The sequence below is a fragment of the Clytia hemisphaerica genome, unplaced genomic scaffold (assembly GCF_902728285.1).
Source record: "Clytia hemisphaerica strain Z4C2 unplaced genomic scaffold, Clytia hemisphaerica genome assembly, whole genome shotgun sequence".
Classification (NCBI taxonomy): Eukaryota; Metazoa; Cnidaria; class Hydrozoa; order Leptothecata; family Clytiidae; genus Clytia; species Clytia hemisphaerica.
In genome coordinates this window covers 208-22482 of record NW_027104525.1, presented here as the reverse complement: position 1 = coordinate 22482, position 22275 = coordinate 208, and the positions used below count along the sequence as shown (strand labels likewise).

At 35.2% G+C, this 22275-nt stretch overlaps 4 protein-coding genes across 5 annotated transcripts; 2 read left to right on the top strand and 2 right to left on the bottom strand.

Annotated features, from left to right (window-relative positions):
- Window positions 1-1600: 1600 nt before the first annotated feature.
- On the top strand, window positions 1601-5909 carry LOC136822011 (uncharacterized). Of its 2 annotated transcripts, none has more exons than XM_067078232.1 (4): window positions 1601-1769; window positions 2486-3144; window positions 3339-4075; window positions 4859-5909. In XM_067078232.1, exons 1-4 carry the CDS (start codon window positions 1645-1647, stop codon window positions 5084-5086), a joined length of 1749 nt encoding a protein of 582 aa, XP_066934333.1. In that variant the 5' UTR covers window positions 1601-1644; the 3' UTR covers window positions 5087-5909. The 2 variants fall into 2 exon arrangements, with proteins under 2 accessions (XP_066934333.1, XP_066934334.1); XM_067078233.1 differs by having other exon boundaries at window positions 1656-1740.
- A 677-nt stretch (window positions 5910-6586) lies between these two features.
- LOC136821988 (potassium channel subfamily K member 1-like) lies at window positions 6587-10212 on the top strand. Its single transcript, XM_067078206.1, has 5 exons — window positions 6587-7228; window positions 8119-8289; window positions 8453-8644; window positions 9065-9153; window positions 9694-10212. Exons 1-5 carry the CDS (start codon window positions 7087-7089, stop codon window positions 10162-10164), a joined length of 1065 nt encoding a protein of 354 aa, XP_066934307.1. The 5' UTR covers window positions 6587-7086; the 3' UTR covers window positions 10165-10212.
- Window positions 10213-10292: 80 nt separating this feature from the next.
- On the bottom strand, window positions 10293-14182 carry LOC136821989 (signal recognition particle receptor subunit beta-like). The gene is made up of 8 exons (XM_067078207.1): window positions 14074-14182; window positions 13522-13616; window positions 13266-13343; window positions 12722-12807; window positions 12421-12480; window positions 11754-11830; window positions 11566-11620; window positions 10293-10789 (listed from the first exon to the last, which is right to left on the bottom strand). Exons 1-8 carry the CDS (start codon window positions 14114-14116, stop codon window positions 10576-10578), a joined length of 708 nt encoding a protein of 235 aa, XP_066934308.1. The 5' UTR covers window positions 14117-14182; the 3' UTR covers window positions 10293-10575.
- A 4662-nt stretch (window positions 14183-18844) lies between these two features.
- On the bottom strand, window positions 18845-21760 carry LOC136822007 (tubulin alpha chain-like; the record flags this gene model as incomplete). Its single annotated transcript, XM_067078226.1, is given in 3 exon segments — window positions 18845-19532; window positions 20230-21237; window positions 21547-21760. Coding segments are annotated over 3 exon segments (1335 nt in total), but the record flags the coding sequence as incomplete, so codon positions are not given.
- Window positions 21761-22275: the final 515 nt, after the last annotated feature.

Below are 22275 nucleotides of genomic sequence, written 5' to 3'. Positions count from 1 at the left end.
TGCAGTTGTGGGATGGTAGTGGTCACCGACAAACCTATCATTAGGACTAAAATACTTGACCAATGAAAAAATAGTTTTAACCAAAACATTCCCCACAAAATTTGGTGAAAAGTCATAAAATTTCAGCTTCATAGCCTCACTAGTTAAAAAATGTCGGCCAATTTTCTAACAGGGGGGGGGGCACAAAGTGCCCCCCTCTCAGTAGGTAGGGTTGAACAAACAGCACAATCTGACTCAGTGGAATGCGTTTCAAATTCTGCAATTGTCTGAGGTTTTGGGTTTGAGACTCGGTTCAACTGACGAGCCCATTTTGCACATAATTTCTTAGGGTGGATAGATAACCAGGCATTTGAAATATCATATTTAAACAACTTTCTAATTTCCTCTTTGCATTCAAGTGCATATCCTGGCATGGGTGCAATGACTTCACCACGACAAAGACGACATATACTAGAAAGTTTTTTAATGTGGTCATCGGCCATTTTAAACAATTAACTAGATATTTAGGGATCAAAAAAAATTTAATTACGGTCTTTTAGTGTGATGTGATATCGAAAGAAACAAGTGCCTTGAAGTGCCTCGATAAGCTACTGACATGATTTTTTTTGTATTCGATCGAGAAAAGGTCAAGAAATACTGGGATGAAGTTTCAAATAATAAATCATAGAAATGGCTCCAGAAATTCAACTTCTCTTCTGTTAAGTTCTACAGGTCCTGAGCTTTTTTTGTGCTGGTGTTTTATGGAGAGAATGTAAAATACCAATTCCTATGTCGCCTTATGGCCAAGTACAATCTCAAAGCACTGATCGTCTGGACTGTTTGACCTCGTGAAAGGGTGACTTATATTGTCTTCTTACAATGTTTTTAACGAATAACAAGATTTTTTAGTTTAGTCCTGGATTTGTTTCGAGATTTTTAAAATTAACCAGGAACTATGAACTATTAAACAAAATTTTTCTAAATATTATCTGATGATGTTACAGACTTAATTTGCGAGGGCGAATAAAACGATAATATCTAGTCGGATAATACTTGATATTTTTGTCTATTTTTTGTTGCTTAGAATTTCTCCTTTTATTTTAAGTTTTATTTTCACACTATTTTATAATTTTTGTATGTCATTATGTGTTTTTTAACTGTAAATTTCACAATTTGTATCAAAGAATTTCAAAGAATTCCAATACATTATCATTTTCTTTGTTGCCCTGCAATATTATCCTATCATATACATGTTTTTTCTATAAGCATAACGTTTAAAAGCATATACAGGCTCGTTTTTTGTTACCTTAATAGTGGCTCTATGGCTCTATTGTTTAAGAACAATAGAATGCTAAGCATAATGCAAGCCTGCTATAGGGGCAGACACTTGCTTATCAAAAAACATGTATTCCTCTATTAAATGACCAGCAACTTGTTCTCTATCCATTTCTAAGATAGCTCCAGCATAAAGCTTTAATTAAGTCTGTGTATGTTTATCTCTAATGTCTTTTTAAGCCTGTGTAAGGTTCACAAATCATGCCATTGTTATGTTAATGCAATTTTTAACATTATTCCATGTTTTGAATTTTAGAAAAAATACACAAATACAAAGTAGAATAACAACAAAGAGAATCTCCATTCTTGCTTAGAAAGAATCGTAGTATCATGGCAACCAAAAAGAAAAACGACTTTAACCACGTGTGGAACTTGTGTTTTGATATGAAAGTGTTACATGCTCATCCATTCCCACTAAAAAAATATGTAAGTTTGATTTTATCTTTTACATCAAGGTAAGTAATTTTGGCGGGAACTTTACTTTGGCTATTTTCTTTTACCTTTTACCTTTTACCAACCTTATATTAACGATGTTATATTTACTATAGGGATACAAACTTTCGCGAGCAGAAACTTTGGCGATTTTAGCCGTTATTGCGAAAGTAAATATCTTTGAAAATTCTTGGAAGGGCCATTCGCGAAAGTTTATCCTCGCAAAAAATTCTTAACAAAATAGAAAATCTGTGAAACTTCAAATTTTGAATAAATTGTAAGATTTATATGACACTTTTTAGCTTGTTAAACCTCAGAATTTCAATCCAATTCAAAGTCAGAATTTCAATCCAATTCGAGAAGTATTTGTCCCTCTAAGCCATTTTTTCATGTCATGTGAAAATTTTCATTTTTATGTCTTTATTTTTAAGTCGGGTGAAAGTTTATGTTGCAAATTTCGCGAATTTTCGACCTCGCGAAAGTTTGTACGCCTAAAGTAAGGAACGTCCAGCCACCATGCAAATATTTCATTTTTAAGATTAGGTGAAACAAAAATAACATAACGATACACCTGCGTGTGTAATCCTAAACCACCCAACGAAGGATAGGAGACTTTCTACAATTAGAATCACTCTGCGATTCGAAGGAATTAGATTCTCTGTTTTTGAGTGTGAATTAGTATACAACAACGAATCTTGATATAATCTTGTCATCTTCTGTATTCTTTCAACAATTTTAGCTTAAAGATATCAGTAATGGAGCAAAAAGAAACGATAAAAACAAGGCAATTCATATCTTCAGTAACATACACCATATTTGCATTGGTTTTATTGCGTTTATTATTGTTGCTGAATAACGATAGCTTGATTATAAACATCAGAGGTTTCGATGAACCCAAAGAAATCCAAATCATACACATCGAGAAGCGTCTAAACGCAATAACCAAGACGTATACGAAAGAAAAATATGATTTGAACACTTTGCAATTTCAAATGCAAAGTCTTTGCAACCAGGATACGTTGAATGATCCTTGCTTGAAAGTTTTACCCTGGAAACTTCGTCATAAGCGGAGTGTTAACACTACAAGTGTAGATCAAAGTATTGTCAAACTTCTTGTGCGTCCTTTAGGATATCCGAGCTTCGTTCAAATTATCTCCCTAAACACACTCGGTGAGACGCAAACAACTGGAGGTGATTATTGGGATGTCAAACTTTGCGGAGATAAAAACACAACTCTAAATATTGAAATGATAGACCATGACGACGGCTCTTACACAGGCTTTTTCTACCTACCAGAGGATCTGATGATATCAAGTAGTAAATTTGAATTGAAATATTTGCTGGAATACAGTCAATGTAACGGATTGAGAGACATGCCGGAAAATTGGTTCAAAACAGGTAATTTCTAATTCGTGAGGTACAATTTGTTCTTCCCTAATAATAAGATTTTTCATGACAAAAGACCAGCACTCTTGTTTTTGATGAAATTTAGTAGTACTGAGAACTTTCCTTAAATTAAAAACCTTGAATTTCACTTTGATTCATGGCACATTTGGCAAATATTTTTCATTTTAATCTCTCATTTTCAAAAGGGACGATTCAAGGAAAATTTCAACGAGATGGTTCAATTGGAGACCATGATGATTTTCTCCATCAATTACAAACCACAAAACTATTGTTCCATGTACCACGTGATCAAAATGAATTCAACTCATTGGTGCAAAATTTTGAAATTTCCCAAAAGAGTCAAAAGCCTTTCAATAAATATTGTGGATTTTGGCATGATGGCTCGTTCAGGGAATTTCATCAAAAAGATGTTGCTAATACAGAGCCTCGTTTGAATGTCCATGCACCTCCTTTTCAAACATTAAAAATATTTGGAGATTCGATGGGACGACACTTCCACGAATCAATAGTTGCAAATCATTCTCTATGTAAAAACTTGTTCAAGAAATGCGATTTATCTTACACGTGGGTTTACAAAATGTACAATCGAACCAAAGACTTCCATGATGGCGTTCATATTTACGACGATAAAGACTTTAACCAGACTCATTATCTGGAAGACATTCGTAGAGATTTATACTCCAAAAACATGAGACATGACAAAAGTGTTTATTTGGTCAACTTTGGCGTCCATACTATTATGACTTTACCACTAAACAAGCTACGTGAACTTTTACAAGCATTCTTTGATCTGATCTCGAATATGAAAAAGAGGTTGGAACCGAGAGAAATACCCCTCATTATCTGGAAATCAACAACTTATCCCATCTTAGAGAATTTCAAGCCGAGTACAACAACTCAATTACGATTCTTAACAAAGCAGGTTAGTGGATAAGTTCAGGTTATACAGAAAATTAAAAAAGCTCCATTCCCCAAAATTCCCACGTTTTAAGGGCTCTGGTCATAGTGAAAAATCAATTTGAAGATAAAACCTTATGTTTTCGCTTCTTTGACATGTTTAAGAACAAACTGCTTTTGAAAAAATGAATTTAAGTAATCACATCATGAGTAATTAAGGAATAAGTGTGACATGGACCTTAATAAAACGTCATAACGACGCCATTCATATACTTTCCACACAAAAGCCTAATCTCTTTGGGGAAATCAGTTTATTGTTTCAAACTTTTTTTAAGTTAATGACCAATAATTTCTTTATTTAGGATTTTTCGAAAAAATTTCTATTTGGCTACATCCCAAGTTATAGCTGTTTTCGTATGGAAATTTAGTGGAGAAAATTGCCAAAAATAAGGTTTTTTGGAGATTTTAAAGAAAAAGATACTGTTATACATTAGTCTTTTTAAAATGCAGTAATTGACATTTAAGTTGGTGTAAAATCGAAAAATTGGGTATTACCAGAGCCCTTAATTTCGAAATAGACCATTACTTGTTCGTTAATTTTGCATTGGTCTCCTAAACTGGTTTCTAGTTCTCAGACAGAGGCTTGGATGCCTTAACCCTATGGGCACGCAACGTCTTATGGACATTCAATGGATGGCTTTAAGACCTTTGGACGTCCTAGAAACGTACATTAGACATCCAAAAGACGTTTGTGCCCATTGGGAACATTATATCATCTTATGTTGTTTTCATTTTTATTTCATTTCAGAGAGTGAGGTATTGGAATTCGTACTCCCTCCAAATGATGAAAAGACGGCACATTCCGATCCTTGACGTCACTACCATGGCAACATCGTATCCATGGGGTCCATATGACATCATGCATTATAACAACCTCGTTTTCAGACAAGCTGAAGATGATTTAGAAACTTTTATAATTGAGAAGTTAAGTTCAAAGGACATGTTGAAAAGTAAATGGATGAGTTTCGTTCATTAGTATACAGAGTGTTACAAACGTTGGGGAGTATGATCAATTCTTTCCCTCTGTAGCTTTTAGCAATTTCTTTAGACAAATCATTACTGAGGTTAAGCATACCAGGATAATCACGACGACGGACGAAAAATGTAATAGGCTAGTGAAAATACGAAGTTTGATTGGTCGAAACTCACTAGCCTGTTAAATTTTCGTTCGTCGTCCTGATTTTGTCGATTTACTTAACCTCACTACTATCTAAGAAATAAGCCCAAAGCTGAAGAAAATTTGCAAACGGGCTTTTTGCCAAAAAGAGTTTACAGCCGGTAGAGTTTGCCTTCGAAACTCTCCCGCCGATTTTTTTCTGTCTACCGCCATACCACTATATTTTCCCGCCTTTACTATCACTGTAATGGATGATAACATCATCTACAATTTCTTATGCATGATTATTGGAACCCTGGGCAATTAAGTGAATGTTTTCGATAGCTCATAAAGTATTTCGCGGTCAATTAAAACAAAAGAAAAGCAGTTTCAAGGGATTATCAGTACTAATTTTTACGTTGGTTTTTCGGTATTTCTTTTATCAATTTTTCTTTATAACCGTTTTGGGTGTGACCTGGTCGGAAGGGGGCCTACTACAACATTAAAAAAGTATCTGTTTATTTATTTGTATACTTTTTTTCTCTGAATTTGATGTAACTAGGTCAATATTTTCAGACAATTTTTAATAAGATACTAAGATTCGATTCTAGTTCAACCGCATCAAATTAATATTGATGTAATTGTCATTTTTCAGCATCAAAGACTCAAATACATAACTCTTTTTTTTATAAGAACCAGTAAACTTTTGATGAGGCTCAGATGTTCTTATCATGTTCTTATTTTTTAGGGCAAAACTAAGGTAGTTTAGGTTTTAACTTACCCTTAAAGGTTTTGTTTCTATAAATAAGAGTGATATATCGTTTGCTTACCCATCAATTTTAATTCGCAAGCTTTTTCGCAATGAATTGACACGGATATGGAGCAAGATTGGTCAGAAAGAGAAAAATAAACAATTTTTATTTGCTTATATCAGCACAATGTAACAATATGCAGACACTGTCCTGATATGAAATATGTGTCTGATATGAAACGGGTACACTTATGTAAAAATAAAACCTTTGATTTGCTTAGAGTTTTACTTAAATTTTTCTTATCTTTTGGCATTTTTGAGCCTCGTTGTTCTTTTGTTTTGTTTGTTGCATGGTAAAATTTCCACTATTTATTTCATAAGGTCTAATAAAGCAACTACCGATTCAAAAAAGGTCTATAAAAAAAGGATATAAAAATAAACAGCTGTGAATACGCTTATTTCATCTGTCCTGAATAATATGGATTATGCTGAATCTTATCTGATTCATTATCATTTTCTTGATCTACCCAGGAGGGAAGAGCTTCATTGATCAATTATTCATTTCTCTTTCCCTTCATAGTTATCCGCAATTTCGATAATAAATTTCTGTTTAACAATTTTATATTCTTAATACTCTGGATTTGATAATATTTTTTTTAATCTGAAGATCCAATTCAATCAAGATGGAATTTTAAGATTTTATGGCTTTTGGGCAAAATTTACCATCAAATTGGTAAAAAGCAACAATCTTCAAAATTTATACAAGATGTGAAAAAATTGTTCCAATAACAGAAATACTTTTTATCAAAAAATGGTGAGTGGAAGTATCGACAAAAAGGACTTTTTTGGTGACGAAAAAGTCATCGAAAGTGGGAAACCAGAGCCTGTAAAACCAAAAAAAGATATTGAAAAGCTTGAAAAACATGAGAAATGGTATATCAGATTGAAAAGCAAGTTAAAATCACCTTTACAATTGACACTATGGATTCTTTCTTACTTTGCATTTTTATTCGTCGGTGGTTTGTGAATCAAATTGATCGAGGAAGATAACGACCGTACACTCAAGAACTCGCGACGTGAAAATTTGTTAGCAGTCTTAAACAAATATAACTTCACTGCCAACAATACAATGATCAAAGACATTATAAAGGCAGCAATGAAGGTTTATTCTGTGAAAGGACTTTATGTTGATAATTTAGAAGCAGAAGTAGAATCAACCTGGACCTTTTCAGGTGGTCTTTTCTTCACCGCAACCCTGGTCACCACTATTGGTAAGAGTTTCAATTTATTGACTCACTGTTTCACTCCTTTGTGATTTTACTATTGCCCTTTCGCACACCCCTGTCTCACAGCCCCGGTCGAACTCTTTTCCTCAATGGGAATAAAATTCCTATTGAAATTCCAATTCTATTGTTCTATTCCAAGATTAAAACCCAGTGGGGATGGTTTTAGAGTGCAACTTAAACATTAAATTTCGAGTGGAGATGAAATCAAAGTTAATTTTCCAGTGGGGCTGAAATTCCAGGGTATTTTCCCACCGGGAACAAAATTTTCGCTAACTTTTCCAGTGGGTTTGTGACACAAGGGTGTATAAACACTCGGTTTTTCATTTAACTGAGAGTTTTTCAATTTATTGACTCACAGTCTCACTCCTTTGTGATTTTACTTCATTTAACTGGCCTGTCTCGATTGTTTTTTCATGATTACTATCTACGTTTAAAGAGCTTCTCTCTTTCATTCATTAATTTTTTACTGACCCCGTACTGAAGAACCGAAGCTGCAATCACATTTTCAGGTCTGTTCAAAGAACATGTATCTCACTGAGCCGTCTGAATGAATTTGAAAAAATTGAACAACAAGATTCAACCACACTTAAAATTGCAGTATCTTACTAAATCTGCCCATTTCTTTATGAGTGACACAATTTACGGATCAGGGATGGGGTTGCTTAAGCATTCTAAGTCATTTTTGAGAAATTTGCTTTGACCACCCCTGATATTATACCATATTTATATTTGCTTCAAGTGCTGTCGTTTGCCATGCTTAGATTATCTAAAAAGCTTTACTATACAAGATAGTGAAAGAAATTTGGCTTGAGCCTTAACAGCCTGTTTGGTTATATGAAAATGTATATTGTTTAATATTTTCTCAATGGTCATAGGTTATGGCGATCGGTATCCATTGACAACAGGGGGCCGTTGGTTTACCATTGTCTATGCTCTCTTTGGAATCCCGCTCACTGGTGTCATTCTCACAAAGATTGGTTTCAGATTGACCAAACTTGTCAAGAAAATGGATAATTTACTCACAAAACCAATCAAGAAAACTCTCGGTTAGTAGTATGCTTTTCATATTTCAAAAGTTCTTTCAGGCTAACATTAATCCACTCGAAGTTATCTTTCAAAACTCTATAGAAAATTAAGTATTGCAATAAAGATTTGAATTGATAAATTGAATCATCTTTAGTTACGAAAGTGTTTCTTAAAATTTTTAAGGTGTTTTGGCAGCAGAGTCAGAGAATCGAATAAAGTTTTACGTTCGAATTATTCAACTGTTGATTGTGGTTGCTTTGTTTTTGTTGTTGTTTTGGATAATCCCTGCTATCATCATGGTCGAAATTGAAGAGGAATGGGATCTAATCACTGCCATTTATTTCTGCTTCATCACCATAACAACCGTGGGACTGGGTAAGAGTCAACCCATTTCAAATACCCAGGACAACAACAATATCAATACCCAGCTCCGAGTAATTTCTCCTGTCAAATAGTGAATAAGACTAAAAAGAATTGTTTATTTCATTCAACGATCTTACAAAATTTAATCAAAACTATGTGCCGCCCTTAAGGGTACTTTTTTTGGACTTCCAAAGCCCCGCTAAAGGTCGAAAAAATAGGAAAATTTCAACTTTTTAACCCCTGAAAGATCGAAATTTGGTCAAAATTGGTCAAATTTGTCCCGCTAAGGGTCGTGAAATCCCCAAAAATTTTCATTAGTTTTCTCCTTTTTAGTCCCGGTAAGGGTCCTCCAAAGTTCGAATGTACCCCCCCGTCAGCTCACAACACTAGTACCCCCGGGGTTTCAATGTTGACATGTTGTACTATTTGCAGGAGATATAACACCAGGGACGTCAGACGTGAGCGTGGAATTGGGAGATGAAGCATTCAGTGCCAGTAATATGAAAGCAGCAGCGTTACAGGTAGGGATTATTACTTTCATGTCAGAAATTAAAGTACTTTAATGGGATAAACTTTCGTGGGGATTAAATTTCGCGGTCGGGCCTATCCGCGAAATTCAAAAATTTCGAAGGGACTTAATTTTTGAAATACGCATTATTTGCGCTTCTTTGATGCAAGTAGCCATTGAAATAGTATTTATTTGATATATTTTGAGTTTTGTTTAGAAATATTTCGCGGATAAGAACCTTCCAAATTTAATCCCCGCGAAAGTTTATCCCATTAAAGTAATCAATTGTGAATATTCTTCAAAAAGCTCTATACATGACTCTTTGATAAGGTTGTACTAATACCTATTGAGTTTCAATTAAATAGCGTTCAGTACTAGTTTCTTCAGTTTCTGCTCAAAAATCCGCTTCAACATTATACATTTTTCTTTTAACCTTATATTTAGTTGTTAATATTCCAGGCGGGTCGAAGTTACAAATTTTTGAGACCCGGGTGTAATAGTCTACCCATAGTTTTTCCATGATTGAATACCATTTTTTCTAATTTCATCACAGGTATCAACGCTACTTTACTTCTTACTCGGCTTGTCAGCGTTGACCATTATTCTCGGTCTCGTCACCTCCATGTTACATCATTTAGCTGATCAAGCCAAGTCAAAAGCGGAACAAGGCATGAACATGCTTGGAAATGTTCGTCAAAGCGTGATGGATAAAACAAGACGTTTAACAGGTGCACCCCCCTCACCTCAGAAAAAGTCGGTAACAGAAAAATCACCTGAACTAGCCTCAGTTCCTGAAGAACATGAAACAGATGGTATAGATCAAGCACCTGAACTGTCCATGGATGCTTTATTAGCAACAGAATCAGAGGCTAGTGAGAGCCTTTTCAACTTAGGCTATGATGATGACGAAACCAAAAGCGATAAAGCTGGAAGTCCTGTCAAAGTCAATCAGAAGCATAAAGAAAGAACTGACTCCAAAACCAGTTTAATCGGGCAAGAAAATCATTTACCTAATATTGTGTAAAGAAGATCGAACATTCATAAATTTTCGCTCAAAATATTTTTTATTAAATATTTTGGGTAAACAAGAAAAGCAATTTATTTTCTAATCGTAAACGCATTTGTAAATAGTTGATCCATATAAATGCAAAATTTCGCATTTCAAAATACATTTATATTCATTTTGCATTAAAACAAACTAATATTTTAAAAAACACAACAAAATTGATTATACAAATTTGCATGATCCTTTTTGAAAAGGCTAGAAAACCACGGGAATAAGATAGTTTGTCTTTTGGTTTAGGAATGTAAATCTGAAAATTCTCGTTTTTAGAAATTTAGAAAAAGCTGAATTTTTGATTGACACGGGGACTAATATGTTACTATCATTACTAATAAATAAAAATAACAACACCCTAAAAACCACTGATAATATCTACAATTTTTCAAGCCAAGTACGAACGCCATCGACTTTTACTTCTCCCTCAACTTGTGTGTTCTTCAAATTACATTCGCAAAACTCAACTTTGATTGGATTGACATGCGAGAATTCAAAGTCTTTCCCTTGCTTACCGATGAAAGCATTTCTACTGGATGAATAATCGTCAATTCCAAGTAAAGCTGCCGAACGAGTTTGCCGAAGTTTGTTTCTGAAATTGAAAATAATGAGAGGGGAATGTTAAGATCGACTTTCATCACCCGATTTTATAGATTTTAAAAGTCCATTCACTTTTAAGTAAGTAAGTAGTGCTTGTTTTCTTGCATTTTTTCAACGAATGTCTCAAATACAACAAATCATACGCCGTTGAAAAGATAACTCATAGCCTAGATCCGCGGCCTTTTATCGAAAAGTGAAGCAAGTTTTGGTAGGTTTCCCTACCAAAGAAATCACTACTTTTTTTATCTCGCGCTCCAAAAACAATTTTAAAATGCTAGATCCTATCCATCGGCACGAAATTTAAAAAGTTCAATTTTCGCTTCACTTTTTTTTGCTGGAGAAAGCTTAAAGTTTCGGGCTTTACAGATCTGTGCTCATAGCACTATAATTTTTTGGAATAAGTTATTCTAAAAAATTTTAGAAAAAGAAGATGAAAAATGCACTTTTTATCCTTTAGTGCTAGAAACTCATTTCAGATAAACCATGGTTTTTCACATGAATTTAAAGTTACAAGTCTTAGAGGGTTGCCTGTTTGAGTGAAAAAAACGGTGTTTTTCGACTGAAACGGGCTACCTTATAGAGACTTACCTTATAGAGGTTACCTCCGATGCAAGAACTTTAAGGAAATACATAGATTTCGTTTTTTCAAGATTAATGAGAGATTTATCTTTACGAAAATAAAGTTGTAAACTTTGTGGCATACTTTTGATTGTTAGCTTGGTAAGCAGAGATAGAAAACTTTAGAAGCTAAGATAAGATAAAACTTACAATTCTTTTTCCAATTGGCTTTTGATAACGTTGTGTGATTTCGCGGTGGGAATATCTGTAATTTGAATTGGTATATCGTTAGAAGTCAGACACTTCTAATTATATCACTAATACATAATACTAATTATTAATTTCAATAATTTCAACATATTGGAAAATATAATCATCAGAGGATTTGAATGCAATACCTTGTTTGTTGCAGGCGACCATGACAGAGACTTTGTTTCTTTGCATTGTGCGGTTAGCTAACAAGTCATACATGCATCTGTGAAATTGAAAAGAACAGTGAGTACTCTTAGGTTCCAAATAAACGGGCCCCCCCGCTTGTTAATTTTTCGAAAATTTTCCAACCCCCCCGGACCTTATTAGGACCCCCCCGTTTATTAATCTCTAAGAATATTTTCAGCTGTCAAAGAGAAGGCCCCTTATTTTGCTCTAAATAGCCTGATTTTAGCCTATTTTTACCTTATTTTTGGGTTTCAGGAGTACAATTTCCAACCCCCCCGGCAATTAGGTCCCCCCCGTTTATTAAGATCTAGAAAATTTCCCAACCCCCCCCCGTTTATTCGAACCCCCCCGTTTATTTGGAACCTAAGAGTACACGATGACACTTTTGTTACGCTAACATCTCCATTTAGGGACCTAATATTGTCTGATCAAAGAAGTGTAAAATAAACCAGGGTTGAAGATTTTCAGTTGAACGGCTTTTTATTACTGGACGGAGTTGAAATTACAGTTTGGAAGATCCATATAAAATATTCTCCTGTTCAAGCACTTTGAATGGCGAAGCTAAGGGAAACGTGTTTCACAGCAAACAGACTTAATCTTAATAAATTTTTATAAAACAAGACTTACTCTGCCACATCACGAATTTCTCGAGGGAAATTGACACTGTCAATCAGGAAAAGAATACCTCTAAAAATAAAACGCACTTGTTTCAAATAACTTAAGTTATTTCCATATTCTTAAAAACTACATTAAACAAAATTCCCGTGCCTGAGTTAATACCCTTATGCGAAAGTCTTTATTTTACATAAATTCGCTATTTTCAATGCTAAGGAAGGGGATACAAGAGTGTCAGTAATCGTAACAAAATTAAAAACATAGAGATAGCAGCAAGGATAACTACTTTGTTATCAAACTACTGTGAATTTACCTTGCATTGTCTTTGTTGTTGTAGAAATATTTATCTCGAACTCTTTCATGGCCTGGAATGTCAATCAATTTCCACGGTTTACCGTTCTATCAGAAGAAAAGAAGAGGTAAAAAATAGCTTTTTGTACAGTGAAATAAATACAACAAAGATCTACATTGTCTGAAGACTGCACCAACAATTGTAAATTAGTTCCTTTTTTCTCGATATATTCATGATATGCACCACTGGAGAGTCTTCTGAAAACTTTTAAGCTTTTCAGCCCAATGCGTCACTTAAACAATAGAAAAAGTGACGTGTTGGGTGGAACAAAAAACAACAGAAAAGTTGCATAATTTAGTGGAGTCATTGCAGTGGTGCATATCATGAGTACACGAAATAGTAGATTGATAAGAATTGATTTTGAATCTTACATCAATATGGAATTTCATAGACACCTTAAAATGCTCGATATCTTGTTATATACGCCACCAAATATGTCATAGCTAAGCACCTATTACACACAAGAAAAAAGCTTTTTAAAAAATATACGAGGGGGTTAGAGTACCTTTGTGGCAGTTGTACTGATCTTTCCTTTGTTTTCAATAATGGAAGTTTGGGTCTTCAATTCTTTTCCGGTGGTAAGCTGAAAAATCAGCGAGTTGTAAAATGACATTGTTTCCACGAAAAGACCCATAAGAGTGAACACTTATTGCAAGCAGACTTAGATCACATTATCAATATTTCTTAGATTTCAGAGCTACCTGTTATATGCTAATGTTTCTTAAATTATTATGAAACTAAAAGAATATCAACAAACTTACCTGTCCAAATAATGAAGTTTTACCAGAATCACATAAGCCCAAAAGAATGACGCTATCACCAGATTTACTTGATCGAATCAAAAGCAACACTATTACTAAAAGAAGAAATTGCATCAGGTTAAAAGATTATCTACAAATTCTAACTCCGTAAATTTTAGTTGGTTACAACTTAGTCACAATAGTTCTAAAAATTTTTAGAATTCTGCTTGTTAAGCTTTGAGAACCAAATTTCTACGTCCTTTTAAAATCATCATAGCTTTTATCAGTCAATTCTTTGCTATGTTATAAGCAGCAATTAAAAATTATGATAAATTGATTCACATGGCTTTTTGAAAATCAAAACAGAATTACAGTCTTTGGAAAAATTGTTCAACTTTAATTGCTATTTTAACTGATCAGTGGTAAATACAAAACTTTGTGATGAGGCCAAAAAAAATAGATAAAAATCACGTAGCCTGGCAGATAACGATAATACAAATCCCAAAAAGCTTGATAATAAACATTTAAAAATGAGTGAGGCAAGGTTAAGTTAATAAGATATAGATAACTTACATATTGTCACGAGAACAATCCCTGCCACTAAATACAGCTCCATAATTATTTATTGCTGCAAGAAATATTAAGAATCTTGTTAGAATTTTAAGCAATTTCAAATACACATCCTTCACGAGGTGCCCCTGTTTGGACCAGCACAGCCAAACTTGAGAGGAAGAAACCTCAATAAATTAACCCAACTATTTTTCTTGCAGGTAGTCTGTAGTTTCGGTGGTGATCTTCAACAAACGAATGATTCAGTACTATGAAAAAGATAGCTTTGCAGATGATCATGCGCCAATGACTTAATGGAAAGATACATTGCCCAAGTTAGTAGGGAGCTATAAAGGATTCACAGGCGTGGCGAGCCCAATACCTAATTATATGAAAATAGTATGCATTCCACAAGTCTACAAAAATAATGCATTAACTGTGTCATTGTTTGAAGTTTTTAATTATTCAACATGGCATCCTGATTATCAAAAGATCTAAACCCTAAGTCATTATCCCCACTAGAGGTACCGAATTTCAAACAAAATCTACGAATAACGCATATTTGGACTTTGTACCTATTGCTGCATGCAAGCACTTAAGTTAGAGTCCCGCAAAAAACGGAAAAAAATCAGGTTTTTGAAGTTTGCAAAAAAAAGTCACATAGGGAGAGCTTTAAATTCAAAATATGAATAAAGCAGTATCATAGAATGAATCCCCCCTGAGCTTAGGGGGGGGCTAAACCATTTTTGTTTGATTGGGGGCTGTATTTTTCAAAAATTACTGGAGGCTAGCTTGCTAGGGGGGGCTGAGTGCTGTGTAGTAGAACTGGTGGCAGAGCTGATAGGTTGAAGATATTTTAAATTATGTTAAAAATCTATGCTGTTGGGAAGGTTTTATCCCTCTTGAAAAAACATTTTCCCTGCGGCGCAATAAATTTATCGAAAATTTGCATGCAAAATTTCTTTGATATTTTGCTTTGTGAAGGTGGAGGAATTTAGAATTTAGAATTTAAATTCTAGAATTTAGCTGAGGGCTATTTTCCTTAGCCCCCCCTGAAAAATGCTGGGGGCTGGACCTCTCTGCACACTATGAGTATAAATACAACTTTTCTATTTTTCCATTTTTCTTTAAAAGTTCCAGAACTTAAAATAAAGGGATAATGATAATAGAATACTTTGCTAAAAGAATTTCCCCGATTTTCAATTTATAAACGCGAGGCTAAGCTTTTAGGGCAATGTTTTTGGTTTTTCTGAAGCACATAAGATAGAGGAAGATCTAGTGAAAGGGGGAAATTAGGGGAACAGTTTTATCAAAAGTTCTTTGGCAAAAAAAGTGACCTTTTTAGATGGAAATGGTGGTTTTTCTTGCATAACTTTTTATTGAAGTATCCGCGTCTTATCTCGGTCTGACAGCCTAATGTCAGAGCTCTGCACCAGCAAGAACAAAAGTTGGATTTGGCTGAAATTGGACCTTTACTGAACAGTAATATATTTTTTTGGTAAAAAGCTATGATAATTCTGTTTGACTATATGAAAAGCTTATCTATTCCTTGTCAATTTCCTTTTTATTTGAGATTGTTTTACCAAAGAAAAAGATATTAAAAAATCTTGACAGGTCATGGAACCTACCGTAAGTTGGTCTAATGTCGACATCCGCCTTCTAATTTTGAAACCCTTCTTTAGAGATAGGAACAATATAGAAACTGAGGAAGGTCGGAATCGCTGATAGACTTTGATTAGCCGCCCGATGAGAGGAAAAATCTTTAGTCTATCAGTGATTTCGACCTTCTTTTTATTCCTATCTATAAAGTAGGATGTCGAAATTAGAAGACGGATGTCGACATTAGACCAACTTACGGTAACACATGTTGGATTTTCCTTCATGTTCAAAATTTCTATCTCACTCTCAAAATGAACATCTTTAGTTGGTCTGCCCACCAGTTAGTCACACTAGGAAATTCAGGTTTCTGAAAAAAAGCATCAGTCATCTAAAGAATGTAATTGCAAAGACAAGGATTAGAGTTATCTCAATAAAATATATCAAAAAAGATATTCTGAGATATTAGCTAGCTAGAAAATCAAGATGTTGTGAGCGATTTTAAATACGCAATGCAAAATAAAAACAGCAAAAACAGGCAAGAAAGATCTTTTAGATTGAACCAAACTGAAAAATCTTTGAATTAAAGTAAAAATTACTTCACTCACATGACCGACACTACGTCTGACCGAAGAAACATGTAAGAAATATCCAGAAAAGCCTCGAAAAATGTCCATGTTTTCGAATACGTCTCATCCGATGGCTTCAAATAAATAGGCACGAATATTTTTCATATTTAGCTGTAAACCTTTTTTACACCAATCTACTTTCGTGAACCTGTACTTGACGCCAAAACAAACTTTTCTCTACTAGCACCGGTCGGTTGGTCCGGTCGGCGGGTAAGAGGGTCAATCCGGTCCGGTCTATCTAGTGATGTTTTACCGCGAGTTTTTTTAAGACTGATAATAATAATTATTCTCTGGTGGCGTCTATCAGTTTCACTAGGTTTGCGAGATGACGGGTATGTCCGAGCCCCGGCGGGGGGGGGGGGGGGGTACTTAGGCAAATGGAGGGTACGGTATGTGCCGCCCTTAAAAGAGGGTACCTTTTTTGGACTTCCATTCCGAAGTCCCGCTAAGGGTCGGAAAAATCAGAAAATCAAATTTCAGTCCCACTAGGGGTCAGAAAAATAGGAAAATTTCAACTTTTTACCCCCTGAAAGATCAAAATTTGGTCAAATTTGTCCTGCTAACGGCTAAGGGTGGTCGCAAATTTTTTTTAATTTTCCTTTGTTTTTTTCCTTTTTAGTCTCGGTAAGGGTTCAAAGTTCGAAAGTCGGGCGGCACCCTCCCCGTCAGCTCGCAACCCTAGTACCCCCCCCCCAGAGTCCGAAAAAATCTACCCTTCTTAAGGCCGGTCTCCACTTACTTTCGCGCGACATGAGCGAAAACTTTTTGACGTTTTTGTAAGGTTATTGGTCGGTTGAAAAATGAAAATTGATCAAAATTGACGTAACAAATGAAAAAAGTAGAACTTCCTTCAACTTTTTTTTGTTCGCGCAAAACTTTTTTATATAATTATACGTGTAATCTTTTTCTTTAGTAGGCACTTTAGACCGATTTTCAAACTTTCAAACCCCCCTGTCAAACTTGGTTTTTTGGAAAGCTCTATTTTTCTCGTTTCAACGAGGGGTCGTTGACTTCCGTAGCATTTATAGAAAAAAAGTAATTGGATTTCTTGTGAAGCTAATTGGAGCAAAAATTAGCCAACTTTTACTGCAGAGGGCCTTCCAAAAAGTGGCCCAAAAAGGGGCATTTTTTATTAGAAAAAAACTCAATTTTGGGCATGTTTTGGCTATAATTCAAATTTGGGTTTAAATTTTTCTGATCTTTTTTTTTCTAGGTGATCTTTGATCATTATACTATGGGTTGAAAAAAGAAATGTTGAAAAAATCAATTTTGTCCAAGAATTAATATTCCTTTTGTAGGGGCACCTAACGAAAAAATAAAGAAATCCGGGGGTAAAAAGCACTAAAAATCACGGTTAAAAGTAAGGATTTCATTGTTTCATGTTCATTTTGACTAATTTATGTGCAAAGACTTTAGGCAAAGAAGGTTAAGAAAAAAACTGTCGCCAATATTTTGCGCGAAAGTGGAGACCGGCCTTTATAAAAAGACACCCCTGTCTCACAGCCCCGGTGGAACTTTTTTCTGCAATGGGGATAAAAATTCCTATTAAATTGAAATTCCAATGGGGAGAGGAAATCTATTGTCCTAACAGGTTAAAAAATCCAATGGGGATAGTTTTGGAGTGCAATTTTTAAATTTCGAATGGGGATGAAATCAAAGTTAATTTCCCAGTGGGGCTGAAATTCCAGGGTATTTTTCTACCGGGGACGATTTTTTTGCCAACCCAAATTTTCCAGTGGGGCTGGGGTCCCGGGTCTGTGACACAAGGGTGTAAGAAGAGACTGAATTTCGAAAATTGTGTCATCCTCTGTCCTTTTTTTTGACTTACTCTTGCCACCCTTCAGAGAGACTTTCCCCCCAAAATTTCATTCAAAATCTACAAATTTTAGAGAGTCTATCCAGCTTTCACCCTCCAATTTTTCTTATCGTTACCGTGAGTCTCACAACTCGATTATAGATCTGTCCCCCAAAGATGTTCAGGATGTTTATTATTTTCTCTGAAAAGCTTTGATACTAAAAGGGTCAGATATTAAATTAACCTTTCCAGCGGACAGCATTTTTTTTTTTTGAAAAAGTGAACATTTGGCTTTTCCAGAAAAAAATTTGTGCACCCCCTGTTGAGGAGGTCCAACCTTTTGTGACCTACCCCCTTGGAATTCCAGGCAATTTTAGGATCATACCCCTATGGAATTCCGAATTTTTACAAATTTTCAATCATTACCCCCTTGGAATTCCGCTTATTTTTGACGGATTTTCGTCTACCCTTATGGAATTCCACTGCATTTCAAACCTTACCCCCTTGGAACGGAAATGGACCTCCTCAACAGGGGGTGCACGATTTTTTTCTGGAAAAGCCCATTTTCAGTTGTTTTTTTTTTAATCCAAAACTTCAAACTCGCATTCTGAAAATATTGTAACTTGTAGAGAGTAAAAAACAACTATGATTTTGATACCATCTGTACAATTAGAAAGATATTTTTAAGCTTTTTCAAAAAGCATCATGTATATTTATTATGCTCTTTTTAATCAAGGGTGAGGGCATCTGAAGTAACAGGATCACAGGATCAGGCTCATTTTTGAACAGTATATATTTAGGATTTGCATGAAAACATAACGGAAAAACGGGACTGGAACTCTATGCCGATAACGAGATTCTACCCTTAAATCTAACCTAACGGTAATCAAACAAATATTTCTCGGGATTCTGATATTTTGAGATATTACCGTTTTGTTCGTCGCAAATTTAGACGTATAGAACAGGCCATACATAAACCATAAACTTTATAAAAAACCGTAGATAAAAAGTGTAGTCAAAGCTATAAAAATCGTTAATACATAAAGAAGCTTGTTTGCGAAAATAAACCCTCTCTCATTGTTTGGAGTCAAAGAAAGGCTTTCTATTTTGAAAAAAATATTTCTGAAGGACTTTTATATATAAGAAGGTCTCTACCAGCATAATTTTTATAAAATGTGTAGGTGTATTATGACGTTTTAAGTTTACCAAACCAATTGGCCCAAATGAGTTGGAGATGAGAAATTTTCTTCCTCTTCCTCGCAAAATAGTTGCGCCGTTAGATAAAAACATTTCGTTAAATATCTTCCAATCGTTACCAATACGCAAAAAAAAAAAAATTCAAAACGTTCTTTAATAATCTTCTTCATCTTCTTCTGCTTGTGCATCAATACTTATTTCTTCGTAATCTTTCTCAAGAGCAGCTAAATCTTCACGAGCCTCCGAAAACTCACCTTCTTCCATACCTAGAAATGAAATTCAGACATCAGAGGAAGGTAATGATAAAATCATTGAAGCAACTCTGTATCGCATTCTAATGAAAGTGATAGGTTTTACAAAACCTCCTGTAAATTATCAAATAGACTGAGTCCGAAAAATGTATTAGCCGTATTCTTTTTCACCGTTCAACATATGGTGTTTGGAAGTGTAAATAATCGAGACTGGTTGTTATAGAGTTGGTTAAGCAAGACCCCTTTCGAGGCTGCTATCTTTAGAATATAGTAGGGTTCAAACATAACAAATTACAGTCCTCTAGATTGTAGAGACAAACAAACCCTCACAGTTAGTAACGGTCATTTCGTAGTTTGCTGGATGAATTATATAAAAAAGCGTATTCGTTAGAATAGAGAAGTTTTAAAGTACGCTTGGGTACCTAATAGCTGGATGTGGAAGTTGGAATAGAAATTTCATGGTTGGTAAATTTTTGAAAAGGAGGCTAATACAGCAGAATTAGGGCAAAAGAGAGAACTTTAAAAAACATTTTCAAAAAATTAATTAGCGGGTGGGACGCTTATTAGATACCCAAGAGTAATTCTACCCATGCGATGAGGAAGTAAGTTTTTATTGCGATTGAAGATGACGTATCACTACATATGCGTAGAGCTTAGTAAAGTTTTTAGTGATCAAGAATCGACGTGAAACATTAAATATGTTCTTTCTTACCTTCTCCGACATACCAGTGAACAAAAGCACGTTTAGCGTACATCAAATCGAATTTGTAATCCAATCTAGACCATGCTTCAGCAATGGCTGTAGTGTTAGATAGCATGCAAACAGCTCTGGAAACTTTAGCCATATCTCCTCCAGGAACAACAGTTGGCGGCTGGTAATTGATTCCAATTTTGAATCCGGTTGGACACCAATCGACAAATTGGATAGTGCGTTTAGTTTTCAGTGTTGATATTGCTGCATTGACGTCTTTTGGCACAACATCGCCACGGTAAAGTAAACAGCATGCCATGTATTTGCCGTGTCTTGGATCGCATTTGACCAATTGCATTTGTGGTTCGAAGCAACTATTAGTGATTTCTTGAACGGAGTAACTTTCATGGAAAGACTTCTCAGCAGAAACCACAGGAGCGTATGTAGCCATCGGGAAATGGATTCTAGGGTATGGAACCAAGTTGGTTTGGAATTCATTCAAATCGACATTCAAGGAGCCGTCAAACCTGAGAGATGCAGTGATTGAGGAGACGACTTGGCTGATCAAACGATTCAGATTTGCATAAGCTGGCCGATCAATATCCAAGTTTCGTCGGCAGATATCATAAATGGCTTCGTTATCAACCATGAAAGCACAATCGGAGTGTTCCAAAGTGGTATGTGTAGTCAAGACAGCGTTGTATGGTTCAACAACAGCTGTGGAGACTCGCGGTGCTGGATAGACAGTGACTTGCAACTTGGATTTCTTTCCATATTCTACGGAAAGGCGCTCCATAAGTAGAGCTGAGAACCCACTACCAGTGCCTCCACCAAAAGAATGGAATAATAAGAAGCCTTGTAAACCACTGCATTGATCGACCAGCTTTCGGATTCTATCCAAGACTGGGTCAATAACTTCTCGACCGATGGTGTAGTGACCTCGTGCATAGTTGTTTGCTGCGTCTTCTTTTCCAGTTACCATTTGATCTGGGTGGAAAAGACCTCTATATGGTCCTGCACGAATCTCATCTAAAATAAGGGAGATGCAAAGAAATGAGTTCATTATCCAAGGTTCTACTTCTGAAAAAAGAAGCAACTGCAGAAATTTGCTAAAGTAAAGTATACTATTTTGGCGAGGTCATCAAAAATATATCTAAATATAGACATGCATTTGAGCACTTGGTAGATGATCTGGATGGATATTCTTTCCTTTTGGCAGAATAACTTTTTCTTAGCATTCTTCATAGGATTGTCTCATAAAATGATAAAACTATTACCCATGTAGTAGAAAAATATAATCTTACCAACTGCAACAAAGTCAACAAAAACATCTCTTACCAACTACAGTAGGTTCCAAGTCAACAAAAACAGCTCTGGGGACTTGTTTGCCAGCACCAGTCTCAAGAAAGAAAGAAGTGAACGAATCACTGTTGTTTGTTGAATCCTTCATTGTTCCATCAGGTGAGATTCCATGCTCCAAACAATACAATTCCCAACATGAGCTACCGATTTGACAACCAGCTTGTCCAATATGAATTGAGATACACTCTCGCTAAAATAATTAGGGGGGAATATTTGTTCCTTAAAGGAAATATTTTTCTGCTCGACATGGCACATGAAAGAATTTCTGGCCTCACTTGAAAAATAAATTCGAAAGGTCTGTTTCTAAAATGTCGACGATTAATTCAAATACTATTCGTTTCAATCTTGTTTTGAGATAAACGAGACAGTCCATTGATTGCTTCGAGACTATTTACAAAAGCATAATTATCTAGCTGAAGATTGAATTAATAAAAAAGAGCTAACATGCAAGACGTAAAAAGAGGGCACTACATATATTTAGATTCTAGAAAAAAGGTGTTCGAAAAGTTTCAGAATACGGGACATTCCGAATTATTATCATCTGTTTTTTATTTATGAGAAATTCACCTCTTAAAGTACGGGCAAACCCAAAAATCTATCTCAAAAAGGGAGCTACCTAATCAATAAAGTCATTCTACACCATCGATACCGAAAGACGAGAGAAATTTCGGAACAAAAAAACCGAGAAGGCTTACTCTCGGGTAC